We start from the raw sequence: 20,229 nt of genomic DNA on the forward strand, positions 1-20,229 counted from the left end.
CACGATCCATCTGCCAAGCTGCAGTTCCATGAATCTGCCCCTTGTGACAATGCTAGAAATCACTTCGATCTGACACGTGAGCACCCGGATAGATACCCAGAAGTGGACTCGTGGTAGATGTGGCTGCACTAGCTGCTGTACTCGGTAGCAGATGTTCACATAGGAGAGAGCTTGGGTGTTAGTGAGGAACGGCTGATCACCGCCCGCTGGCCAAGCTTTTCTGCGCCCCATACGCGTCCGGAGGAGTACATTTATAGTCCATAGTTCCATACAGTGCTGAGTGAACTGGACAGCCCTGTCACACAATAGAATGGATACCAGCCCAGACAATATGCATATATAAGTCAAGCATATTAATGACCTATTCTACTACATTATCTACGAGACAGTTTTACGCACTAAGTCCCTTATGCGTGAAGTGGACTGTATTTGTATAGACTTAATATGCATACGGAGGTCCAATCCAGCCCAGTCACTGTCTTTATAATATGCTCATGGCTTAATCCATTAGACATTTATATGGTCTTGACAACTATGATCTCCGTGAGGCCATGAGCTCTGTCTTGATATTGCAAAATCAGCCCGCTCAGATAGATCTCGAGCCGTCAGAAGGACAGGTCCAGCTGTTACCATGAGATCTCAGTCGTCGACCCCCTTTGACACAGATGGGAGTGGGTCGCCTGCAATCGGGGCACGACTATTCTAGTGATGCTACAGTTGAGTGTTTCAGTGTTACACTGCCACACCTTCCGATCTGGGCCATGGGTCTATCTGAATTGGTACCACGTACACGCCACACGTCCTGAGGTGCCCACTCTCAGTCTGGTGTGGAAAACCTCAACACCCGTAACTCTCAGATCTCTATGATTCTACCTGTCTGTGTCCAGCATCAGGATATTCTTGCTAGACAGGACATATCAGTCAAGATCCTCATTGATCAAGTAAATGTCTTAAAACGCGTGCGAGTCTGCGCATTCCTTCGCGCAGGTGACGTGGATCCTCCCAAGCAAAGCAGAGGCGTAAGCAGCCAGTGAACCGGTCGCTGAGCGGCTGAGGACTCCCAACTTCAAACAGCGTGCCTGAAGCGAGGCGCAGATTCTCTTGCTCCTGGGCGGCAGACACCACATCGGCCGCCAAGAGGGGTGCTGGAAGTGAGACCCAGATGAAATAGCCGCCGACCGTGGACCCAGATGACGCCTCAACAGTCACGCCCAAGGGGGCCAGGTGTTCCTGAATGCCAGCCAAGAGCCTATAGTACCTATCTGCGTATGCTGGTTGCAGCACATCGCGAATCCACCGGTTCAAGTATCCCGAGGGGATGAGTTGATCGATGAAAGTGGAACACAATTGCGAAGGAGCGCCGCCAGACCGTGAGGAGCCACTGCACAAGAGGCTTGTCAGCGACTGACCCTATTCTTGCTTGGCTGAATCTGCGCAACAATCGAACCGACTCACGCTTGTGAAATACCATAGGCAACCTTTTCAGATGCTTCAGCCCACCCAGTACGGGCGCCAGGGCCGAGCAGTTTGGAGAAGCTTCCGTTACTGATGGCGTGTCCCCACTCATCTATCGGGCCCCCATCCAGATACCTATCCACGTCCACCAGCCGCGGTAAACACGCGCGTTCAGGCTGTGCCAGACTGTCTCCAGGAGTGGGTGACCATTGTAAGAAATCATACACATCGTCAGTGATCAGCAAGGCGTCGTATTGGCGCGCCAGTCGAACCAATTGTTCTCGGCGGGCTAACGACATGATTTTCGACGTTGGATTTGCGAATGTCGGGACACTGTAGATGACATATTTGTAGATCTTCCGCCAAGGTCGCTCTGGTTTGTACACCTAGAAGTGAGGGTATCAGTCGATGGGTCATCAGGTGGCCTGGCTCAAATCCGCTCGGGTCCAATCGCCGCATCAGGCCACAGCTGGATGGATGACAGTTGTGATGATTACAGGCTGGTTATTCCCCTCTCGCAGCGCCTTATCCTCTGCCGCGCGTAATCCTCTCTCCAAGACCGACAAGTCGACTCCTTCGTCGTCCTCCGGTACTCCATGGATCCGTCCGGAAAAGCCTGCGTCATCCACGATCCGTCCAGCCAAAAAGTATGTCGGATCCACCATCCAGACCTCTCGGGTATATGCTGGATCGGTGAAGACTGCCAGGACACATGCGAGATTCTGACTCGCTCCACCGGTGATGCAAATGCGCCCTGGGGAAATGGGCTGACTCGGCTGGTAGAAGTCCTGAAGCCATTGTGCTAAATGGATCCGGAGAGGTTCATACCCCTCATCTGGGCCGTATTGTAAGGCTGGGTGAGCAATTGAGGGCGTCGTCAGGACTGTTGCGGCGGAGCGGAGGAGTTCGGGGGCGGGGAGGAGCGCGGGGTTCGGCCAGCCGCAGAAGAGATCGATGGGCGGTTGGTCAGGATCTGAATCATGGTGTTGTAGTGCAGTCATATTGGGGAGGGTCCGGGGCCTAGGAGAGGAAGGTGAGCGGGGGGGGGGGATTGCTTGCAATACTGTAGGATGTTGCAGAGTGACAATGAAGTGTGGTGTATGGACACGATGAACGGGATGCGTGGATGAGGGACAAACCGTGGGTCCCGTGCGGGCACTGAGGAAGTGCCCGCCAAATGTCAGTCTCCACGGGTATTTTATGTCATTGAGACTCATTTTGTAAAGATGAGATACATAGGTCTCGATCACCTGACACACTTCCATCGATCTTATCAATCAACGAAAGGTCGAGTCAAAGACTGCATTCACCTCTCTGGCCACTACCTCCAAGTACTGTTTCGCCGGTGGTCGACTACTAAAATAGATGATACAATATAGAACAGACTAGTCACTCATTGAGAGAATGACCTTTCTTGAGCGACGTATCCTTTGGCGTCGTAACCAGCACTAAGGTAGCTAAGCCCAGTAGGGTATACTGTGTACTTCGTGTAGGCAGTCAATTGGAAATGATGTGTAGTCATGTCCGATGCATGATAAAAAATAGAATACTGAAGGTTCTGTACTAATTTAGTGATGAGAGCCTGGACAGTGGCTCATGGGTATTTATATGTTCGAAGAATGCGTATCCATATGGGTGGATGAAACTTGTCAGTTCCAAGGTGGCAGAGTCGGTTCCATGAACGGATGGGGTGCAAGATGACTCAAATGATGTGGATTAGGGCACATGTAAATACCTATGCTGAAACCCGGCCTCGAGGCAGATTTCAGATACCTACTATACAAACTACACAGTACAATAACATCTATCAACAGAAGTAGGACAGTATTTAGTAACTCGGTCACTTGCTTGTTACACTTAGATATCGGGGTAGTTATTTGCCAACCGGGTAGAATACGCAAGTAGTTATACCTTGGTCCCAACATGTGCAGACTACCAACGAGCAGTAACATGTCACTTAGCTGGACGGACCTATGCTAGTGAGACGCGCGGGGTAAGAGGAAAGCTGATTACTGGCCAGTTAATAGTATATTCATCTACAGAGTTATAAAGGGCCTCGTACTAAAACTCCAGATTTGAAAGAACTTGATAGACCGACGACGGGATCTTCATCAAGGTCAAAGATTATTTAGAATATTACGTTTCTCTGCGTTTGATATTGGTCTGTGCTGAGCAGGAGGCCTCATCATACCCTGACGAATCAAACACTACCATTCACGCATGGACACATCACTATAAATGGATCAGTATAGTTTTCACTCTAGAGGACCGTGTACATAAATTAGTATCACAGTACATCAATGTAGGGCTCAGACAGTCAGAGTGAACTATAGTACTTTGTGCATACTGCATAGTTCATACCGTTAATCCGCGCAGATCCACTAGTAGTACCGGTTGTGCCTGGACGCGAGCCAAGGCTGCCGCGCTTCCGGGACGCGGTTAGACCCAAGCGGCAGAGAGCCAAAAAAAAGAAAGAAAAAAGAAAAACAATACCCCCTTACAGATCCGATTGGGTGAAGATGCTCCGGTTACGCTGTATTGGGATTAGCGATCTCTCGAAGGTTCAAGAATTGCCGTTGACGAGCCGCGCTAGTTAGTCATGCCTTGCTGCGGGACATTGACGGGCCGAGGACAATCACATTGACCAGTTTTGATGGATAGCTGGACAATTCTGGACAAGCAGTGAAGGAGAGGACAATACTCCATTTCACGATCTGAATGGGCCTGTGCAGCTGAGGTGAGCAGACGGTGTGCGACTTGGTCGGTTATTTACTCTATCTGCAAAGTCGGACTACACAGTACACAGTACACACTACACAATACACAATACAGAGTACGTCAGTACACAGTACTACTACTGACTTGCTGAGCTGTGAGACTAAGTACATGTAGGATACCTATGTCGGTTCCTGGTCAGCGGATGGCATCCGCTGACCGGTAGATGAATGAATGACCTTGAAAGTACATAGAGTATATTGATCTGAATGACAGCCCCAATCATTACACTCTTTCTGAGTACATTGATTGTACTCAGCTTAACTTGGCACAAATGACTCGTCGCTTATGGTTTGTGCCTATCTCTATGAACAAAATTTCTAAAGCGGGTCGATCATGGACGCCTAGCAAGATACATTATTAGTAATTTAATACCTACTGTTGAGAGTTTACAGTCATTTATGAAATCGAACTATTGAGAAGGAAAAAATAGGGGGTGTAGGGAATGAAGGCCGGTGATCCAGCATTGTTCATATGTATCGTAGTCTTGAATAGCGACCGGTGCACGATCGATTGTGTTACTGTTGGGTAGTTGACGAGTTAAGTAATGGATGCGAACGCACTATATTTTCTAGTTCCTACTGTCTAAGGATCTATAGTCTGTATTCTGTACTCTGTCGCCGATCAGGGACTCAGACTCGGTCGCTCACTCGCCGACCAGCTGACATATGTCGGATGTTACGTGGTGCGTGTATTACTATAGTCCCTTGTGGTCACGAGACACGTTGGTAGGCGGCCTTGTTTGCGCACTCTGGAATAGACCTTGGACTGGAATGAAGCGTATACTGGAAAGGGTAGAGATAGTCACGACGGCCGTCCACGAGAATGATGGAGAAGCCGAGTGACTGCCCAGTCTGAGAATAGGGACCTGGTTTATAGTCCTGTGGTCTTGTACCACTGAGCCCCAGGCTCAGTGCCAACAGCCAACAGCCAACAGTACCAAAATATGCTGTCAGCTCGGCGCAGTCTGATCTGGAGATGCAATCACTGGTGCACCCTCCAACACTGCCACGGGGCCAAACAGGGGACGCACGGTTCGAAGCTGCTGTACCTCGTCCTCATGTCCCATGTTCCGAGGTACCTTGGCAGTTCCGCATCGCGACTGTCAGTTCCCAGGACATGTCCCTCAGGAGGCAACGTGATTGTTGCCTACTTCCAAGAGTACGACTACTTCGGAACTCCAGTATTGTCCCATGCTCCCACAGCTCCAGTGCTTTATACTCTAATGCTCTCTGCAAGTGCACTCTGCTCCGGTAACAACAGACCTTTTCAAGTTGTGGCGCACATGGATCCACCGAGACACAGTCAAGGAACCCACTGCGGACCCCCAAACTTGCTCACTTGGCTGGTCCGACAAGCCGGCTGCGTAACTGCTGGGGACTAGTCATGACTCTAATTGCTATTATTGGCATCGACGCGAAGCCGATCCAGCTCCTTCCAAGACACAGAGAGAGAGAGAGAGAGAGAGAGAGAGAGAGTGTGTGTGTGCCAGTGTGGCATGTCCGCCATGCTCTGCAATTTTTCGTCTGTAAAATACCGTAATTGAGGGGCAATAGTACAAGTATCCAAGAGTCTGCAAGTCAACAGGACAAACGAAGAGTTTGAACCAAATAGCGCCAGTACGAACTCGGTACCTCTTGGCCTTATGTTCCTGTCACCACCAGTTCGGCACTAACTGACCATTATTAGCAACAACCACAACCACAACCGTCGGTTCTTCCGCAGCAGAACCAACAGCTTCTGCAATCAATCCACGATTGTGAAGCACCACATTCTGCAACTGCTAATCGACCGATCATTCTGCCTTGTGTGCAGCCTCCCCTCGGTCGCAGGTCTGCCTCGCAGTCTTTACAAACTGGCGCGGTCGCTGCCTTGACGTCGTCATTCTCTTCGGCTTGTCCTCCCTGCCATTCTTGTAATCCCTCCTGCCGATCCATTCTTCGAACCTCCCCTTGTGCACCCACGACCTCGTTTTTCTCCTCCTGAGTCGTTCATGAGCCACATCGTAGACATCATTCAGCACCACTTCCCTCATTCCTCCTTTCATGTGTCGCAGGCCTTGATTTGCGTGTTCTCTCCTCCTGCTTCGCCCGCCAGCTGCGACCAGCTCCACCCCGTCAATCTTAACCCGGCCTGCGCAGTCGTTTGGCAGCTCGTCTGGCAGCATTACGATTGCTTCCGACGCACTTCCTATCCCACAGATTCTTCCCTCTTGACAACCCTCCCAAGTTGCAGGTGAATCGCCATCTGAGGGCCACCACAAAGATGTTATCAGCTCCCGTTAAGTCGGCCAAGCGTATCTCGTCTCTCTTCTCCCTCGGCTCGTCCAAGGACCAAAATCCGCCCTCCTCCCCCAGTTTGCAAAGCTCCGCAGAAAAACCCCCAAGGCAAGAGACGGCGAAGTAGTTCGCGTCCCACTCGCCATGTATCAACGCCGGCGGCAGTGTACTCGGAGCCGAGAACAATCCCCAGCGCCAGTCTTTCCGATTTCGACCTCAAAAACCTACCGCCTCCTCCGTCATTGCTCGCTTTAAACCAAGAGCTGGCCACTAGTCCGTCGAGCTCTCCGACCGACTCCCGCCCGCGCAGTCGCGGTCGAGACTCGACCCGACCCCCGAGCTCCGCCGGCTTGGCCGTCCCACGCTCAAATCCAGACTCTCGCCCTGACACCCCCTCCAAACGCAAGAGTTGGATGCCCGGCATGATGGCTCGATCGAGGGCAGGGTCGGTGGACAAGCGGGTTCCAACACCATCATTACCTAGCGCCTGGATCGCCGGCTTGGATCAGAAGGTGCTCTACGATCTGGAGCCTTTGTCGAGGGGTGGCCAGGTAAGCAACCGGAGACGCGGAGGGGGACCCATGTGATGGTGGTTGATGAATTGGCTGGGTTGCTAATACGTAATGTCACTGTTTGACAGATTCCTGAACTCTGGAGCGAGACCGGAGACACCTTTGTGTATCTCTTCCCTCAGAACACCGGACGAGCTCCCTCGTTCAGAGTCGATTCAACCATTTTCGCCGAATCGCCCTCTTTGACATATCTCGCCCGTGGGGCCGATTCCAAGCAATTGCAATTGGAGCGGTCCGTAGGAGAGCTGTCGCTCCGAAACCCAGCCTCCCCGCCGTTGAGCCCGAATGAGCGTCTGGCATATGAAGACGACAATGGGAGCGCCGGCAGCCAACGACTGGCGTTGATGGATGACGGGAATGAGGAGGTGCAGGAGCTGCACCTCTACCTACCGATTCCGCTGAACAGCGATGTATCCACTCCCGACTCCAAAATCGCGCCGGAAGATCTGGATACACTGCTCCTGTTCCGCAACCTGTTTGCCTTCTTGCTCGGCCAATCGCTCATTGCGACACCCAAATCGGGCTCGCTGTTCAGTATCTTCATGGACGTGGCGGTCCTTCTCTCTCGATTCGAATTTTCCAACCTGGATGGATCCAACTTTGGCGAAACCGCCACCTCCAGCTTTAGCAACTATTGCGATGAACTGCGACTAGCGGATGTGCGAAAAAGCCGTGAAAAGACGATCGAAGCAATCGTCCTGGGCGAGCGTCTTCGCTACTATCCCCTTTATCTCGAAGGATTTGTCCATGGAGTGGGCAAGCTCGATGAGCTCAAGCAGCTTCGAAGTCCCAAATACAGCTTCATCCACCCGATCACGCAAAAGCGCCTGGAGCGTGGCTTCATTGACCTTGACTCTCGTCTGCGAAGTTTGTATAGCAAGTTGGAGGACTTTGATTTCCCCTCGGTCTTTTCCGGCTTCGCCAACTCCACCACGTCCGAGGAAAGCAAGGTCATCCGGTTCAAGAATTGGAAGGCCAGCTTCCAAGAGTTCCGGCGCTTTACCATCAATTACTACCGCAACAAGTATGGTGCATGGCCTCCCAAAGCCCGGTCTAAAAAGAATGCCTTCGAAGAGAGCGGACTTAACCGCCAATTGCTCCTGGATATCTATGGCGATTTCACCGACTTGTATGACCTCCTTGTCGATCGCACTCGCCTGACTACTCGTACGATTGACTCGTCTGGACCCGGGGAGGATACCACTGCGGAGGACACCAACGCCGTCATCGTCCGTGCCCTTCGCCATGTCTTGAGCGAATATGATCGAAGCACGCCCCCAGTCGCTCCCCCGATTCCTTTCGATGTGCCTCAGCTCCCTTCGGTGCACGGCTTCCATCGCAAGCCGATGGACCCTAAAAAGGAAGCGAAATACCGAACCAAGAAGCTCAAGTCTTCTGACGTGAATGCCGTCCTCATGGATTCTTACACCCGAGAGAGCATGCGGCCTACACCCTTTATCGAAAGTTTCACGCAATTTGAGCGACGTTGCGCGAGCGGGAAAAGCGTGGAAGATATGGTGGAACTGCGCTGTGGGCAGTGGATCTTCCTTTACGCCGTCCTTCAGTCTCTGCCCATGCTCGTAGTGGATGTCCCCGACATTCGCTTCACTGAAGGGGTGGAGTACTTCCTGTGCGTTGCACCTCGTGGTGGTGCTCCGTGGATCCATAACGATACCAAGACCGCGCGTGCGTGGTTTGGTGTCGCCGGTGGAGCTGGTGTGGTCAGTCTTCCATCAGACGTCGTCATGAATAGTGTGGAAGGTGTCTACCGACGCAGTCACTGCTGGCAAGTGGCCGCGCAATGGGCCGAGGCCGGTGCTCTGCTTGACCCATCCATGATGGACGATGCATACGATGAGGACGAATCCTCCCTCTCATCCCCTTACCAAGGACAGCACTCCTCTGCAGGATCCTCTTCTGACCCGCAGCCCCCGTCAATGCTGGGTCCTCAACCAGGTGGCCTCACCCCTCCACCCCCAGCTATCCCTCGCCACCGATCTCCTTCAAGTACTCCTGCTCGAGCCGAGCATCGCCAGTCCATCTACCCTGGCTTGGAGGCCTTGCCGCTCCCAGCGGGTATCGCCCCCATTGAGCCGCCGACTCGACCCATTAGTCGATTCAATCCTAACATGAGTTTCGACGACATCTTGAAGGAAGTACCGAAGAAGGACAAGAAGAAACATTAAGTTCTTTCTATCACAACCTCTTTTTTCTTTTCTCTCCCAATGATACTCTCAATCTTTCTCCCGCCTTCTGGACTCCTCCGATGCAAACCTTTCACCCATAGACTAATTGGGGGACTTGGTCCCTACACTTATCCTTCTTTGCTTTGTTTCCCAACCTCTCATTCTTCATTTTTTTTCACATTCTTACTCTTTCAAACACCTCAAAGGATCTTCAAAACGGCGTTTGCATTCGTGATTTGATGGATTTGGCGTATTGCACAGGAACGCCAGCAGGACTCGAGATGGGCATACCTCCCCCAGCTTGAATGGGGGATGAAGCATGGACAGAACGTGCCACGCCTGCATTAATTTTTTTGGGGTACATCAGCATCAGCAATTTCGGCGGAAGCAATTGACTCTCTTAATTATTGCGCTATTTCTTCCTCTCTTAACATTATCTGCCTGTCACGGAACACCTACCTAGCGCAGAACATCCACTGATATAATACCATCGAGTTCGTCATATTCTCTAAGATTTCCTATTCAGCACGTCGGCTTCGGCTACATGCTCTCGACATGGCAAGTACAAATCTTATGCGTTTGCTTTTGACTAGAACTACAGTATACCATTGTGTACCTGCCATGTACACTGCATAGGCTCGTGCCGAAAGTGCGACCATCAGATGCTGCCAAACGGTACCTGTAGCTCCGAGTCACTCTGACATGACGAACGTAATCTAGTCTAATTGACTCGATCTATAGATATACTGTCGATTGAGTTAGAGATGACTTGTGGTATCTTGATCTGTGCACCTTTTTCACACGATGCTTCCTACAGTAGGTACGTTAATGGTCTCTTGAGTATTATTGTCGTGCTGATATCTCTCCCGTATGCTGTGTGCTGACGTGCCCAAGGTTCCCACTGCATGGATCTTCCCTTATGTCAGTCCTGGCGAAGTTCCTCCGACTCGAAGGCCCTTGGAGCTCAAAATCGGACAACTTGCGGGCGGCAACTCCTGCAGAACACGCTTGATTCCCAGGATACCCAGACTTACAAGAGTCCGCCAGCGGGAGGCTAGATAAACTTTAGTATGTACAAAGCACTGTACAAGTGTACATGCAATAGTGTGTTCACGTGCCTTCGATCTGCGCATCCTAGCCCGTGTTAGACCTCACATTCACAAATGTCCCGACTTAAGTACCCAGGGTGGCGGCTTACCCACCAATCAACACGGAAGGGGAAAACACGAAGCGCAGCAGCCACAGCGACGCTACTCGTCAAGTCGCCCGCCCCCAATGCCTATCTGTTTTTTGTGATTAAAAAGCTGGGGAGACTCAGCTCGATCCTGTCTAGCGTGCATTTCTTCGCAAGTCTCCGCCTGAGAAAATCTATTCCGACTGTTAGAAATTTCGCAAATTTTTCTTTTCGGAGTTGCGGGCAGCAGATCTTGAGAGTTAGCCGCCTCTGAATGGTTTCTTTGGTTGTTTCTGTATTGAGTATGATGCCAAGCATATGAAGAATCAAGAAATTGCTTCTTTCTTGACAAACACCCCTGCTGGCAGGCCGACCGACCGTAATAGTTTTTGGATCTGTTATCCTTTCTTCATCGAGCCCTCGGCCCGCTTACGTTGAAGAACGATGGGCCGAACTGGTAGCATGGCCAGCGATGGTCATGAGCGGTTGGAACCTCGGCTTCTTCGGGCCGCAGAGAGCGACGACGTAGAAGCTCTTCGCAAGGTGGTGGATCTATCGCGGACATATGGCCAGTTTGGCGATAATCTCCTGCGCGTGGGACTGATGCGCAGTGCGGAACGAGGCTCCGCAGCTGCGACCGAGTACCTCCTGAAGCTGGGCGCACAAGCCGATGTTACAGGCAATAGACTGTCACCACTGCTTCGCGCTGTCGAGCGAAATCACTGCCAAATCGTGCGTCTCTTGCTCGACTTTGGCGCTTCACCCGAAAGCCCAGATAAAGATGGTCGGACGGCGTTGATGACAGCCGCCTGGAAGAACCACGCCGATATCTTGCAGCTTCTTGTCCAGCGCGGTGCGAATGTGAATGCAAGGGACCATCGGAAGCGCAATGTCTTGCACAATCTGGCCGCGGACAAGGAGTGTCGATGGGGGTGGGGCGAGGAGATTGTTCAGATGCTGCTGAGAACGGAGTGTCTCATCGATGGTATCGATGGGCATGATGAACTTGGAAGAACACCACTGCATTGGGCTTGCGCGCAGGGTAATTGGAGATTTGCGGAACTGCTTTTGACAAGACCTGACGGACCCAAGGCGAAGATTGACGCAGCAGAGTCGAGAGGGAAGACTGCATTGCATATTGCTGCTGCACACGATCGAGTCGATATCGTTCAGCTTTTACTACGACATCACGCTTCGATCAATGCTTGCAGTGACGGTGGCTGGACGCCACTCCATAATGCCTGCGAACGAGGCTGCGAGCCTATTGTTCGCATTCTATTGCGCGCCGGCGCTCACATCAACAGTCAATTGTTGAACGGCGTGACGCCTCTACATCTTGCCGCGCAGGGCGGTCATACAGAGGCTGTTCAATGCCTCCTTGAGCGACAAGATTTAAAGAGGCGGGTGCGTGATAACTTTGGCAGTACGCCTTTCTTGCGGGCAGCACAATTCAAGCGCAAGGATATTGTTCTGCTTCTAGCGCCCTTCAACAATGTTGATTCTCTTTCGGATGATGTGAAAGAGGCATGCAAAGCCTTCGAGGCGCCCATCGTTGATTTTGGGAACTTTCACAACGGCAATCGGGTTCAAAAGAAGTCTGTCTTTGACCTTCTCTATGGCCGAGACGCAGAGAACCCTCGGAAGCAGGCCGTCACTACTGTACCTGCGGACAGTCGAGCTACAGACTTTCGGTGGATCCATCTTCCTGCAAACAACATGGCATGGGTCGAGGCGCTGCTCACCAAATCGTTTATCGAAGAAGGTGCACATGACGTTGACGGGTTCAAAGGTCTGGAAAAGTCTTTTAACTATCAGCATCATGGACAGAAGATTCACTCTCATTTCATGCGGCCAATGTGCCAGTATACCCCTCGTTCAATTGAGCGGCATGAAGAAGAAAAAATAGAGAAACTCGAAAGACAACAGTCTGATACAATGCAATCTGTCATGACCGATTCCAGCTCTGTTCATCGCAAACAGAAAGGCTCTGCCGTCAAGCTGGACCGGGTTGAATCCCATTCGCCTGACGAAGGCTCGGGAGGCACCATGGCGAAGAAGCCCAGACATGGCAAGTCTGGGAAACCTGGGAGCAACCCAGGGACACCCAAGAATGAGACGAAAAGCAAAAATCCATGGGGTCATGCGGATAAGCATGGACGCTCCTCCCTGTCTTCTCCGCATTGTCGTGACGCTTCACATTCCCAGGCCTCGTCATGCAATGTCTGCGTGTTCATGCCTTACCTGCATTTTGAGACCACAGAGAGGAGGCAGAAGATGCAAGAGGCAATCCAGCGCGCAGAGCTGTTGTCGCTCCAACCAGCTGGGCTCAAGAGGATCCGTACGCGCGATGAGATGCTTATTGATGCGCACCTGTCATCCTCGACGACGTCCCTCCACGTCCGGCGAACGTTAGACCAGTTCTTCTATCCAAACATCGATACCCAAAGCCGCGATCAAGATCAAGTGGTTTATCGATATCAGACAAAGGGTCCCGGGCGTGACAGCATTGGAACGGATCCGAAGATCTTCATGGTTGACCAGCTCTGGATGTGGATTCTCGGCACAAACCTCATCGTGACAAGCTTTCCACAGCGATGGGATCAACCAAAGAATGATCCTCTCAACGTTCTGGATGGGATTATCGAAGACATCAATTCCAAGACCCGAGATTCAGTCAAGTCGGTGTATGACCTGGCAATCATCATCACAAACAGGTGCTCGGGAATCTTTGACCGTCATCGTCGAGGCGACGATGAGTATCAGTTCTTGGACATGTTTGAGTCCTCCATTGGTATCGCTACTGACCGAGAGACGCTGCTATTCAATCGCTTCAACCATGCCTCTTCGCAAGCATCTGCATGGTTGAGGAGTCACCGCAGATTGAAGCCGCTTGCGCGCAGCTCGGCCCGCTCGATCTCCGGCCGAGAGGGTGTGGACGAGAAATTCTCACCGGATGAGGAAGAGAGTTACCTTGACGATGAGCAACCCCTGTTCATTGACCGCCTGCTAGATATTGGCGAGGAGACAGATCTCCTGGCAGAGACAAAGGATATTCGTGATGAGCTGAATATGATTCGAGCTGTGCTCGAGCATCAGCAGCATGTCTTGACTGACTTGCAAGATGTGATTTGCTCAGTGTATCTTGCGCAGCAGATGTCCCAAACCGATGTGAAGAAGCGTTTCAAAGACCAGCAGCGCGTGATTGACATGCATTTGAAAGATATAGACCGCATGGACAAGCAAGCTGAGCGTATCTACCACTCCATTACCGATCTGCTCGATCTGAAGCAGAAACATGCAAACGCGTTCGAAGCACGATTCGCCCGAGATCAAGCAGCAGGCACAGCTCGCCAGGGAAAGACAATCATGGTGTTTACAATTGTCACCATCATCTTCCTTCCTCTGTCGTTCATCGCCTCGATATTTACGATCAACATGAAAGATTTCCATGATCTAACCCTTGGCTATGTGGCTCAGTACGTGTTTGGCGTCGGGTTCGCCATCTCGATTCCTCTGATCTTGCTCGCGCTGGTTGTCGATGACATCGGCGGTCTCTTGAGATCCAGTTCAGTCCGCGGTCGGAGTTGGCTGTCTCACAAACTGAGTGCAGCTTCTGCACCGAATGGCAGCGATGACCAGCTTCATGATCTCCAAATAGAAAAGATGATGAGTTTGGCGCGAACTCGGAGAAGCCAAGATCTCGGCTACGGACCTGGCCTGTTGCCCATGTCCACTCGTAACTCGAGTAGAAGTCGTTCACGTGCCGGACCACGTGAGAACGGGTTGACGAAAAGTATGATGCGAAGCAGTTACGAAGTCCGCAGAAGTGTGGAATACAGATCCTACTAATTTTATAATGACGGTATGATTTGCAGAGGGGGTTTGCTTTGCCTCGGGTCTGCCGGTCTTCTTCAGTCACTTCGATGTAAAGTAAAATTCATTGCAAAAAGCCTGTGGCATCCCTCATGATGTCTTCTTTAGCAATTATTATGATGATTCCTTTGACATGGAGCGAGTGCAAGGGAGCTTTGCAGTGCTTGAATTGTTCAAAGGTTCCCTTGTATGATTCGACTATCAAAGCCATGAAATTGTAGCCAACTCAAACCTCCCTCGACTGCAGCCTTGCAGCCATGTACATCACCATCGTGCGGACTCCAGCCCAGCCCCACAATTCGTCTAATTGTCATGCAATTGAATGCCTAAAGCCAAACGTTTCCGTTACGTTGGGCTTGGAGCTCGGCGTCTTCTTTTCCAGTCCCGATGATCGCAGCGGGATGGTAGAGGTTCATGACAATCATGACCAAGAACATCAGCAGTGAATCGAAAATGTATCCGAAGACCTCATGGGTCATGATGTATCCGTTGTACCCAGTTTTATACTCCACAAGACGAAACACCGATCGCGCCAGAATGAGAGCGCTCACTGTGTATAAAGTCCAGAGCACAGCAACGCAGCTCGATCGGCGTCGGACGCTCTCCCTGCGTTGACGATCTTCTTCGGTCTTTTGGCCAATCTCCCTCAGCATACGGTAATGAAAGCACGCTGCGACCATCACGAAAACTCCGAAGAAGATGAGCTGAACGACTAGGCCTCCGATCACAACGTAGGACCCGGTGTTGTATGAACTTTCTTTGCCTGTTGCCATCAATCCTCCGCCGGCAGATTGGAGCAAAAAGGAGAATACATCGCCGGAGACGAAGATCTTGGTCAGCCAGCGCACAGGGATCAGGCTCGACTTTTCAGCATGGAGATGTACGATGCTCCGACCGAGGACCATATAGATTGAGGCGGCGTAGAGAGGGGGCGCCAGGAGAATCAACACCGACTGCATCGCGTATATTGGAATTGAGCTCAGGTGATAGTGAGCGACCACGCGACAAACGTATCCAACGATTTGAACTAGATGAAAGGGACTCGAATGTCAATATCGTGGGCCGAGTATAGCAGTTCTGCTGTTCGCGATCATGACAGCATGGATCGACGGTGGAAGGTTCCGTTTTCTGTCATTAAAGACAGAACTTGATGGGAACTTACAAATACCGCCCGTTGTGAAAGGTAGGAAGTACCAGCATTGAAATTTCATCATCTGAATAAGATGAGCAAGTGTTGTGCCACAAAAAAGGACGGCGAAAATCACAGCTGCCGGAATGGACGGCGTGTAGCCGTATAGATTGTCGGGGCTCATGTTGTTCTTGGCCTGTGTTTGATGTGTGAGTGGAAAAGATGTAGTTTCGACAGCGAGATATCTGAAAGGGAAATCGAAAGCTATATCGATCAAGTGAAAAATATTGAGAGTTCAAAGCTGAGAAGCTAGCTATATATGTCTGGTCCTCAACATAAGAACGTTTCATCATTGCATCAGTGATCTCCTTTTGCCAGACACAGCCGCTTAGGCTATCATGTTTAACGACCTCATCTTTGGAGTATGCCGTGCTCAAAGCTGGCAGATCCTGCATTCGATCAAGATAGTCAGAGCTAACAAATGATATGCATGCGTCTAGAAACGATGGCGGTACATAGGCCAAGCACGAGGTGTAGTAGGCGCATCATCCCAGCTCAACATTTAGATCCCAGGCAGCAACAGCCCACCGACACTTTGAACCATTTTACTGGATCAGAAAGAAGACAAGAAAAGAAAATTGAATGTTCTGGATTTACAACTGGCTGAGAAAGTAAAGCAAACGATGTGAGATTCTGCAAGCCCCGTTGCTAAGATGTCTCTGCTGTCGAGACTGAAAGCCAACTTGTAGAGTGTAGACGATCAGATAGGCTAAAGGTCGATGGGAGACTCGTGTCCGAATCCGAGTTCGTATCCGCATCCGTAACCGAACTCGAATTCATGCTTCAGCCGTGCGCGTTCCCCATATTTGGACGTGTAAACTGACAGGCGTAGTCACTGGTCAGTACTCACAACTCAGTAGTCCCTGACACTACAGGGCAGCGATCCGACTGCAAGCCAAAGAAGACAGGGTCTCCTCGCTGTTCTGTCAATGGGTCCGCGCAGGTCACATCGCAAGTCACGCAACGGCTGCCCTGAATGCAAATCTCGCCGCCTAAAGGTCTCAAAGCTCCCCCTCTGTGAACCTGCCCCGACTCCCGAGTCTATTTATGCGCCCTTTCTTTGGTGCTAACCGTGCAATCCAGTGTGATGAGCGCTATCCCTGCGCCAATTGTGTCAAGCATGGTATACAATGTAGCTTTGTCGCGCCTGTCCCCTCGACCCGGACAGCAAGCGCGGACTTGAGCGTCTCCACAAACTCAACCTCGCAGTCTTTACCTGTTCAGAGTGGCCCACCCATTCATCATTCACATGTCCATCTGCCAGGCTCTTTGGATGCGCCGACCCCCAACGGCAGCTTTGTGGGAGGTATCTCTGGCTCTGGTAGTAGCCCGCCTGAATCGGAGACTCGGTTGGATCTGCTTAATCACTTGCCCGATCCTCGATATGAAGTTTCAGGATATCGACAGAATTGGGCCCTGGATTTGGAATTGATGCACCATTTTTCCACGGTAACATGCAACACTTTGGCTATTCGTGAAGATGCTCGTCATGTCTGGCGCGTCGTGATGCCCATGGAAGGGTACTCGAATGAGTACATCCTTCATGGCATACTATCCATTGCCGCCGTTCATAAGTCATATCTCTCTCCCATGCCAGCAAAGAAGGAGAAATACAGCAAAGCCTCTGCATATCATTTGGCCGCAGGCCTCAAGGTCTTTCGAGAATTGATCGCGTCTCCGATCGATACTGCCCATTGGCAGACTGTCTTCTGTTTCGCCTCCATGACCACAATACACTTATGTACTGTTCCCCTTCGGCAAGGTGGCGCTCGATGGCCCGATCCGATTGCAAACACCGTGGAACTGCTGTCGAGTGTGAAAGGGTTGCAAGCAATCATGAGGCCTTTCCTCCCGTCATTAGGCAGATCTCATTTGGCACCCTTAGCAAATGCGGTCTGGCTTGAGAGTGAAATGCGTATTCATAGGTAACTCCCAGATCCGGATTTACCTGCGTATCCATTCTGATAGAGAACTAATGCGCAATTAGTACATCACTCTCGCAACACTCGCTGCTACCATCAGACATCTGGTTGCAACTTGGTCGCCTCCATCAATGGATTAAAACATGTCCAATTCGTCACCTTGACGGGGATGGTGTTGCCCAGGACAGCGACCTCCATCATCGTAAAGACTACGAGATCGCCATCCGGGCGCTTGAGAACTCTACACGGCAAATTGAACTCGCTGGACCTCACCCTGAGGCTGGGATGATATTCCTTTGGGCGTATCCGCTATCTAAGCAGTTCTACAAGGCCTTACTGGCACATTGTCCGGCAGCCCTTGTAATACTGGCGCATTGCTGTGTTCTCCTACAATCTGTCGATGACCGCTGGTACCTCAAGGGTCTTGCGCATCAGCTTCTTCAGGATATTGATAGAAACATCAACCCAGCCTATCGCGACTGGCTTACTTGGCCTAGACATTGGATTTTGCAACCTTGACTTGGCAATACATGAGTCCAGACAGAGGATGGTGAGATTAGTACATGAGAAGAATGTGCCACATTTTCCGACAGGCTTCCTCCGAACAACGGCCTTATCATTTCGATCAATGTGCGTGCTGGTCGCGCATTCGAGAGTCCCCGAGACTTATCATTAACCATCCAACCCTGGATTGATGTGTGCAGGCTGGAAGTGCTTCCATCTACTACAACTTGGAGGAGAACTGTGCCCTGCATTGTCCCAGTCCAGAGGGCCCATCATATACCTGTTGCTCTAAAAGTCGTGTATTGATCTGCGTTGAAGTTTCTTCTCTTAGTGAAAGACGGCAAAGAACCGCGTGCTCCAATTCACTGTGTCTGCTTTTACTTACGTGATGCATTCCCAATTGATCGACTCTTTGCACCCCAAGTAGCCGCATACAAGTCTTCGTCTCATCGGCGAGAACTGTGAGGTCAGTATGAAGAAGAAGAAGAAGAAGAAGAAGAAGAAGAAGAAGAAGAAGAAGAAGAAGAAGAAGAAGAAGAAGAAGAAGCAGACGACAGGGGCAAAAAATTGGCAGCAAACTGTATGTGAAACAACGACCAGGATCACTTACTCTGCAATGTCCTCTTCACACCCTCAACACCTCCAGCCGCCAGTCCCCACAGAGGCGGCCGACCGATACCGACGCCTCTAGCACCCAGGCATAGTGCCTTGACCACATCTGTCCCCCTTCTGACGCCTCCATCGACCCAGACCTCCAATTTGTCGAAGACCTCGGGACAGTACTTTCGCATCTCGAACAAAGTGTGCACAGCAGGCGGAGCAGTGTCAAGTGATCTTCCTCCGTGGTTGGAGAGAATGATCCCTTTCACCTGCAATCGGTGCAAACTTGCGATGTACGCGTCTTCGTGTGTCTGGATACCCTTGAGTACAATCGGCAGATGAGTGCGTGTTTGCAACCAGGCAAGGGTCTCGGTCCAAGTGATGGACGGGTCCATTCCCGCAAAGGCTTTTTTCTCTATGCTTTCCTTGGAGCCCTTGGAGTATGACACCTCGGTAATCTCGTCAATGACATTGCCAAAGCGCTGGTCGTCCTCGCGTTTGCCCATGACGGTTGAATCAAGAGTCAGGACAATGAACTTGATGGCGTTCAACTTGTTCACGCGAGCGACCATTCTCTCACTTTTCGCTCGGTCATCTTGGATATACAGCTGCCACCCGAATGTTTGCTCCCGTGAGGCATTCGCCACAATCTGTTCTGGTGTCATTGAAGCACTGTTGGAGATGATCTGCAGAGCACCAAGACTCCTACAGGCCTCGGCAATCCCAGCCTCTCCTGAGGAATGTCCCAACCGGGCTTGCGCGGCGGGCGAGACGTAGATGGGCAGTGATACTTGATTACCCAATAATCGAGTCTCTAAATTGCATTCAGTACAATCGATGAAGACTCTTGGTCGCAAAAGAATTGACCTGAACGCCTGAGTATTGAGGCTTTTGCTAATCTTGTCATCGGCAGCTGAGTAGTAGTAGGCCCACGCCTTCTTACTCAATTTCTTCGTGGCAAGCTGCTCGAAGTCGTCCATATTGAGAAGGCTTTGCAGGGGTGGATCCTGCTCGATCTGTACAGAAGAATCAGACCGCGGGTCCGATTTCACCACTCTAGCAGGATCAATTGATCCCAGCAGAGCTTCGGGTCTCAGATTGTCCTCCAGCGTGCCTGATGGATGGACTGGGTCGAATTCCTCCGTTGCGTCTTTGCCCGCCCACTTGAGAATCACGTTCGCACCTCCTGGGTGACTTGAGATGAAGTCGGTAACCTTTGAAATGGAAATAAACTGCGCTTTAGACGAATTGTCACTCCTACTGCACGGGTCGAAAGGTTCACTTACATCATAAACCTTTCCGTACAGAACAACCCAGCAACTGCGATAGTTGTTGTGTTTGGCCACTAAAACACCAATCTGAATGTTAACATCAAGTGATGCATTCTTTCTTGGATAAGAGGTAACGTTACCTTCTGCCACGTCAAAGATCCTGCTCATTTTCGCGCAATTACGTGGAGCGAGATTGCACTAGATTATCGGAGGCTGCCTTTCAATGGAGCTCGGATGCTGCACTGGAGGGTTGTGATGCTATAAGGTTTCATGCGAGTCATTCGCCGTCTGTTCCCTTGTCGAGGCTCCGATGAGCAAAGTCAGGGGCAACACGAATCGTGAAGAGCTGTTCAATCCTTGTTGCCGGTTGATTATTTGGCAAGGAGGTCTGTTCGATGAGATGTCGGTCAAAAGTGCTTACCCCGGGAA

General features: G+C 51.0%; 6 protein-coding genes across 6 annotated transcripts; 3 read left to right on the plus strand and 3 right to left on the minus strand.

Annotated features, from left to right (window-relative positions):
• Positions 1-930: 930 nt before the first annotated feature.
• N7539_002538 (aminotransferase-like domain-containing protein) lies at positions 931-2,672 on the minus strand (the record flags this gene model as incomplete). The annotated part of the gene is made up of 3 exons (XM_056932141.1): positions 931-1,381; positions 1,456-1,841; positions 1,953-2,672. The coding sequence occupies 3 exons, from the start codon at positions 2,670-2,672 to the stop codon at positions 931-933; spliced, it is 1,557 nt and encodes a 518-aa protein (XP_056792100.1).
• A 3,823-nt stretch (positions 2,673-6,495) lies between these two features.
• Positions 6,496-9,267, plus strand: N7539_002539 (uncharacterized protein; the record flags this gene model as incomplete). The annotated part of the gene is made up of 3 exons (XM_056932142.1): positions 6,496-6,632; positions 6,703-7,060; positions 7,150-9,267. The coding sequence occupies 3 exons, from the start codon at positions 6,496-6,498 to the stop codon at positions 9,265-9,267; spliced, it is 2,613 nt and encodes an 870-aa protein (XP_056792101.1).
• Positions 9,268-10,885: 1,618 nt separating this feature from the next.
• Positions 10,886-14,290, plus strand: N7539_002540 (ankyrin repeat protein; the record flags this gene model as incomplete). Its single annotated transcript, XM_056932143.1, has 1 exon — positions 10,886-14,290. The coding sequence occupies one exon, from the start codon at positions 10,886-10,888 to the stop codon at positions 14,288-14,290; it is 3,405 nt and encodes a 1,134-aa protein (XP_056792102.1).
• A 350-nt stretch (positions 14,291-14,640) lies between these two features.
• On the minus strand, positions 14,641-15,627 carry N7539_002541 (RTA1 domain-containing protein; the record flags this gene model as incomplete). Its single annotated transcript, XM_056932144.1, has 2 exons — positions 14,641-15,341; positions 15,477-15,627. The coding sequence occupies 2 exons, from the start codon at positions 15,625-15,627 to the stop codon at positions 14,641-14,643; spliced, it is 852 nt and encodes a 283-aa protein (XP_056792103.1).
• Positions 15,628-16,432: 805 nt separating this feature from the next.
• N7539_002542 (Zn(II)2Cys6 transcription factor) lies at positions 16,433-17,944 on the plus strand (the record flags this gene model as incomplete). Its single annotated transcript, XM_056932145.1, has 3 exons — positions 16,433-16,501; positions 16,587-17,428; positions 17,491-17,944. 3 exons carry the CDS (start codon positions 16,433-16,435, stop codon positions 17,942-17,944), a joined length of 1,365 nt encoding a protein of 454 aa, XP_056792104.1.
• A 205-nt stretch (positions 17,945-18,149) lies between these two features.
• N7539_002543 (FMN-dependent alpha-hydroxy acid dehydrogenase family protein) lies at positions 18,150-19,968 on the minus strand (the record flags this gene model as incomplete). Its single annotated transcript, XM_056932146.1, has 3 exons — positions 18,150-18,388; positions 18,540-19,761; positions 19,816-19,968. 3 exons carry the CDS (start codon positions 19,966-19,968, stop codon positions 18,150-18,152), a joined length of 1,614 nt encoding a protein of 537 aa, XP_056792105.1.
• Between the last annotated feature and the right edge of the window lie 261 nt (positions 19,969-20,229).

This window comes from Penicillium diatomitis (genome assembly GCF_028827545.1).
Source record: "Penicillium diatomitis strain IBT 30728 chromosome Unknown utg000003l_segment0_segment0, whole genome shotgun sequence".
NCBI classification, from domain to species: domain Eukaryota; kingdom Fungi; phylum Ascomycota; class Eurotiomycetes; order Eurotiales; family Aspergillaceae; genus Penicillium; species Penicillium diatomitis.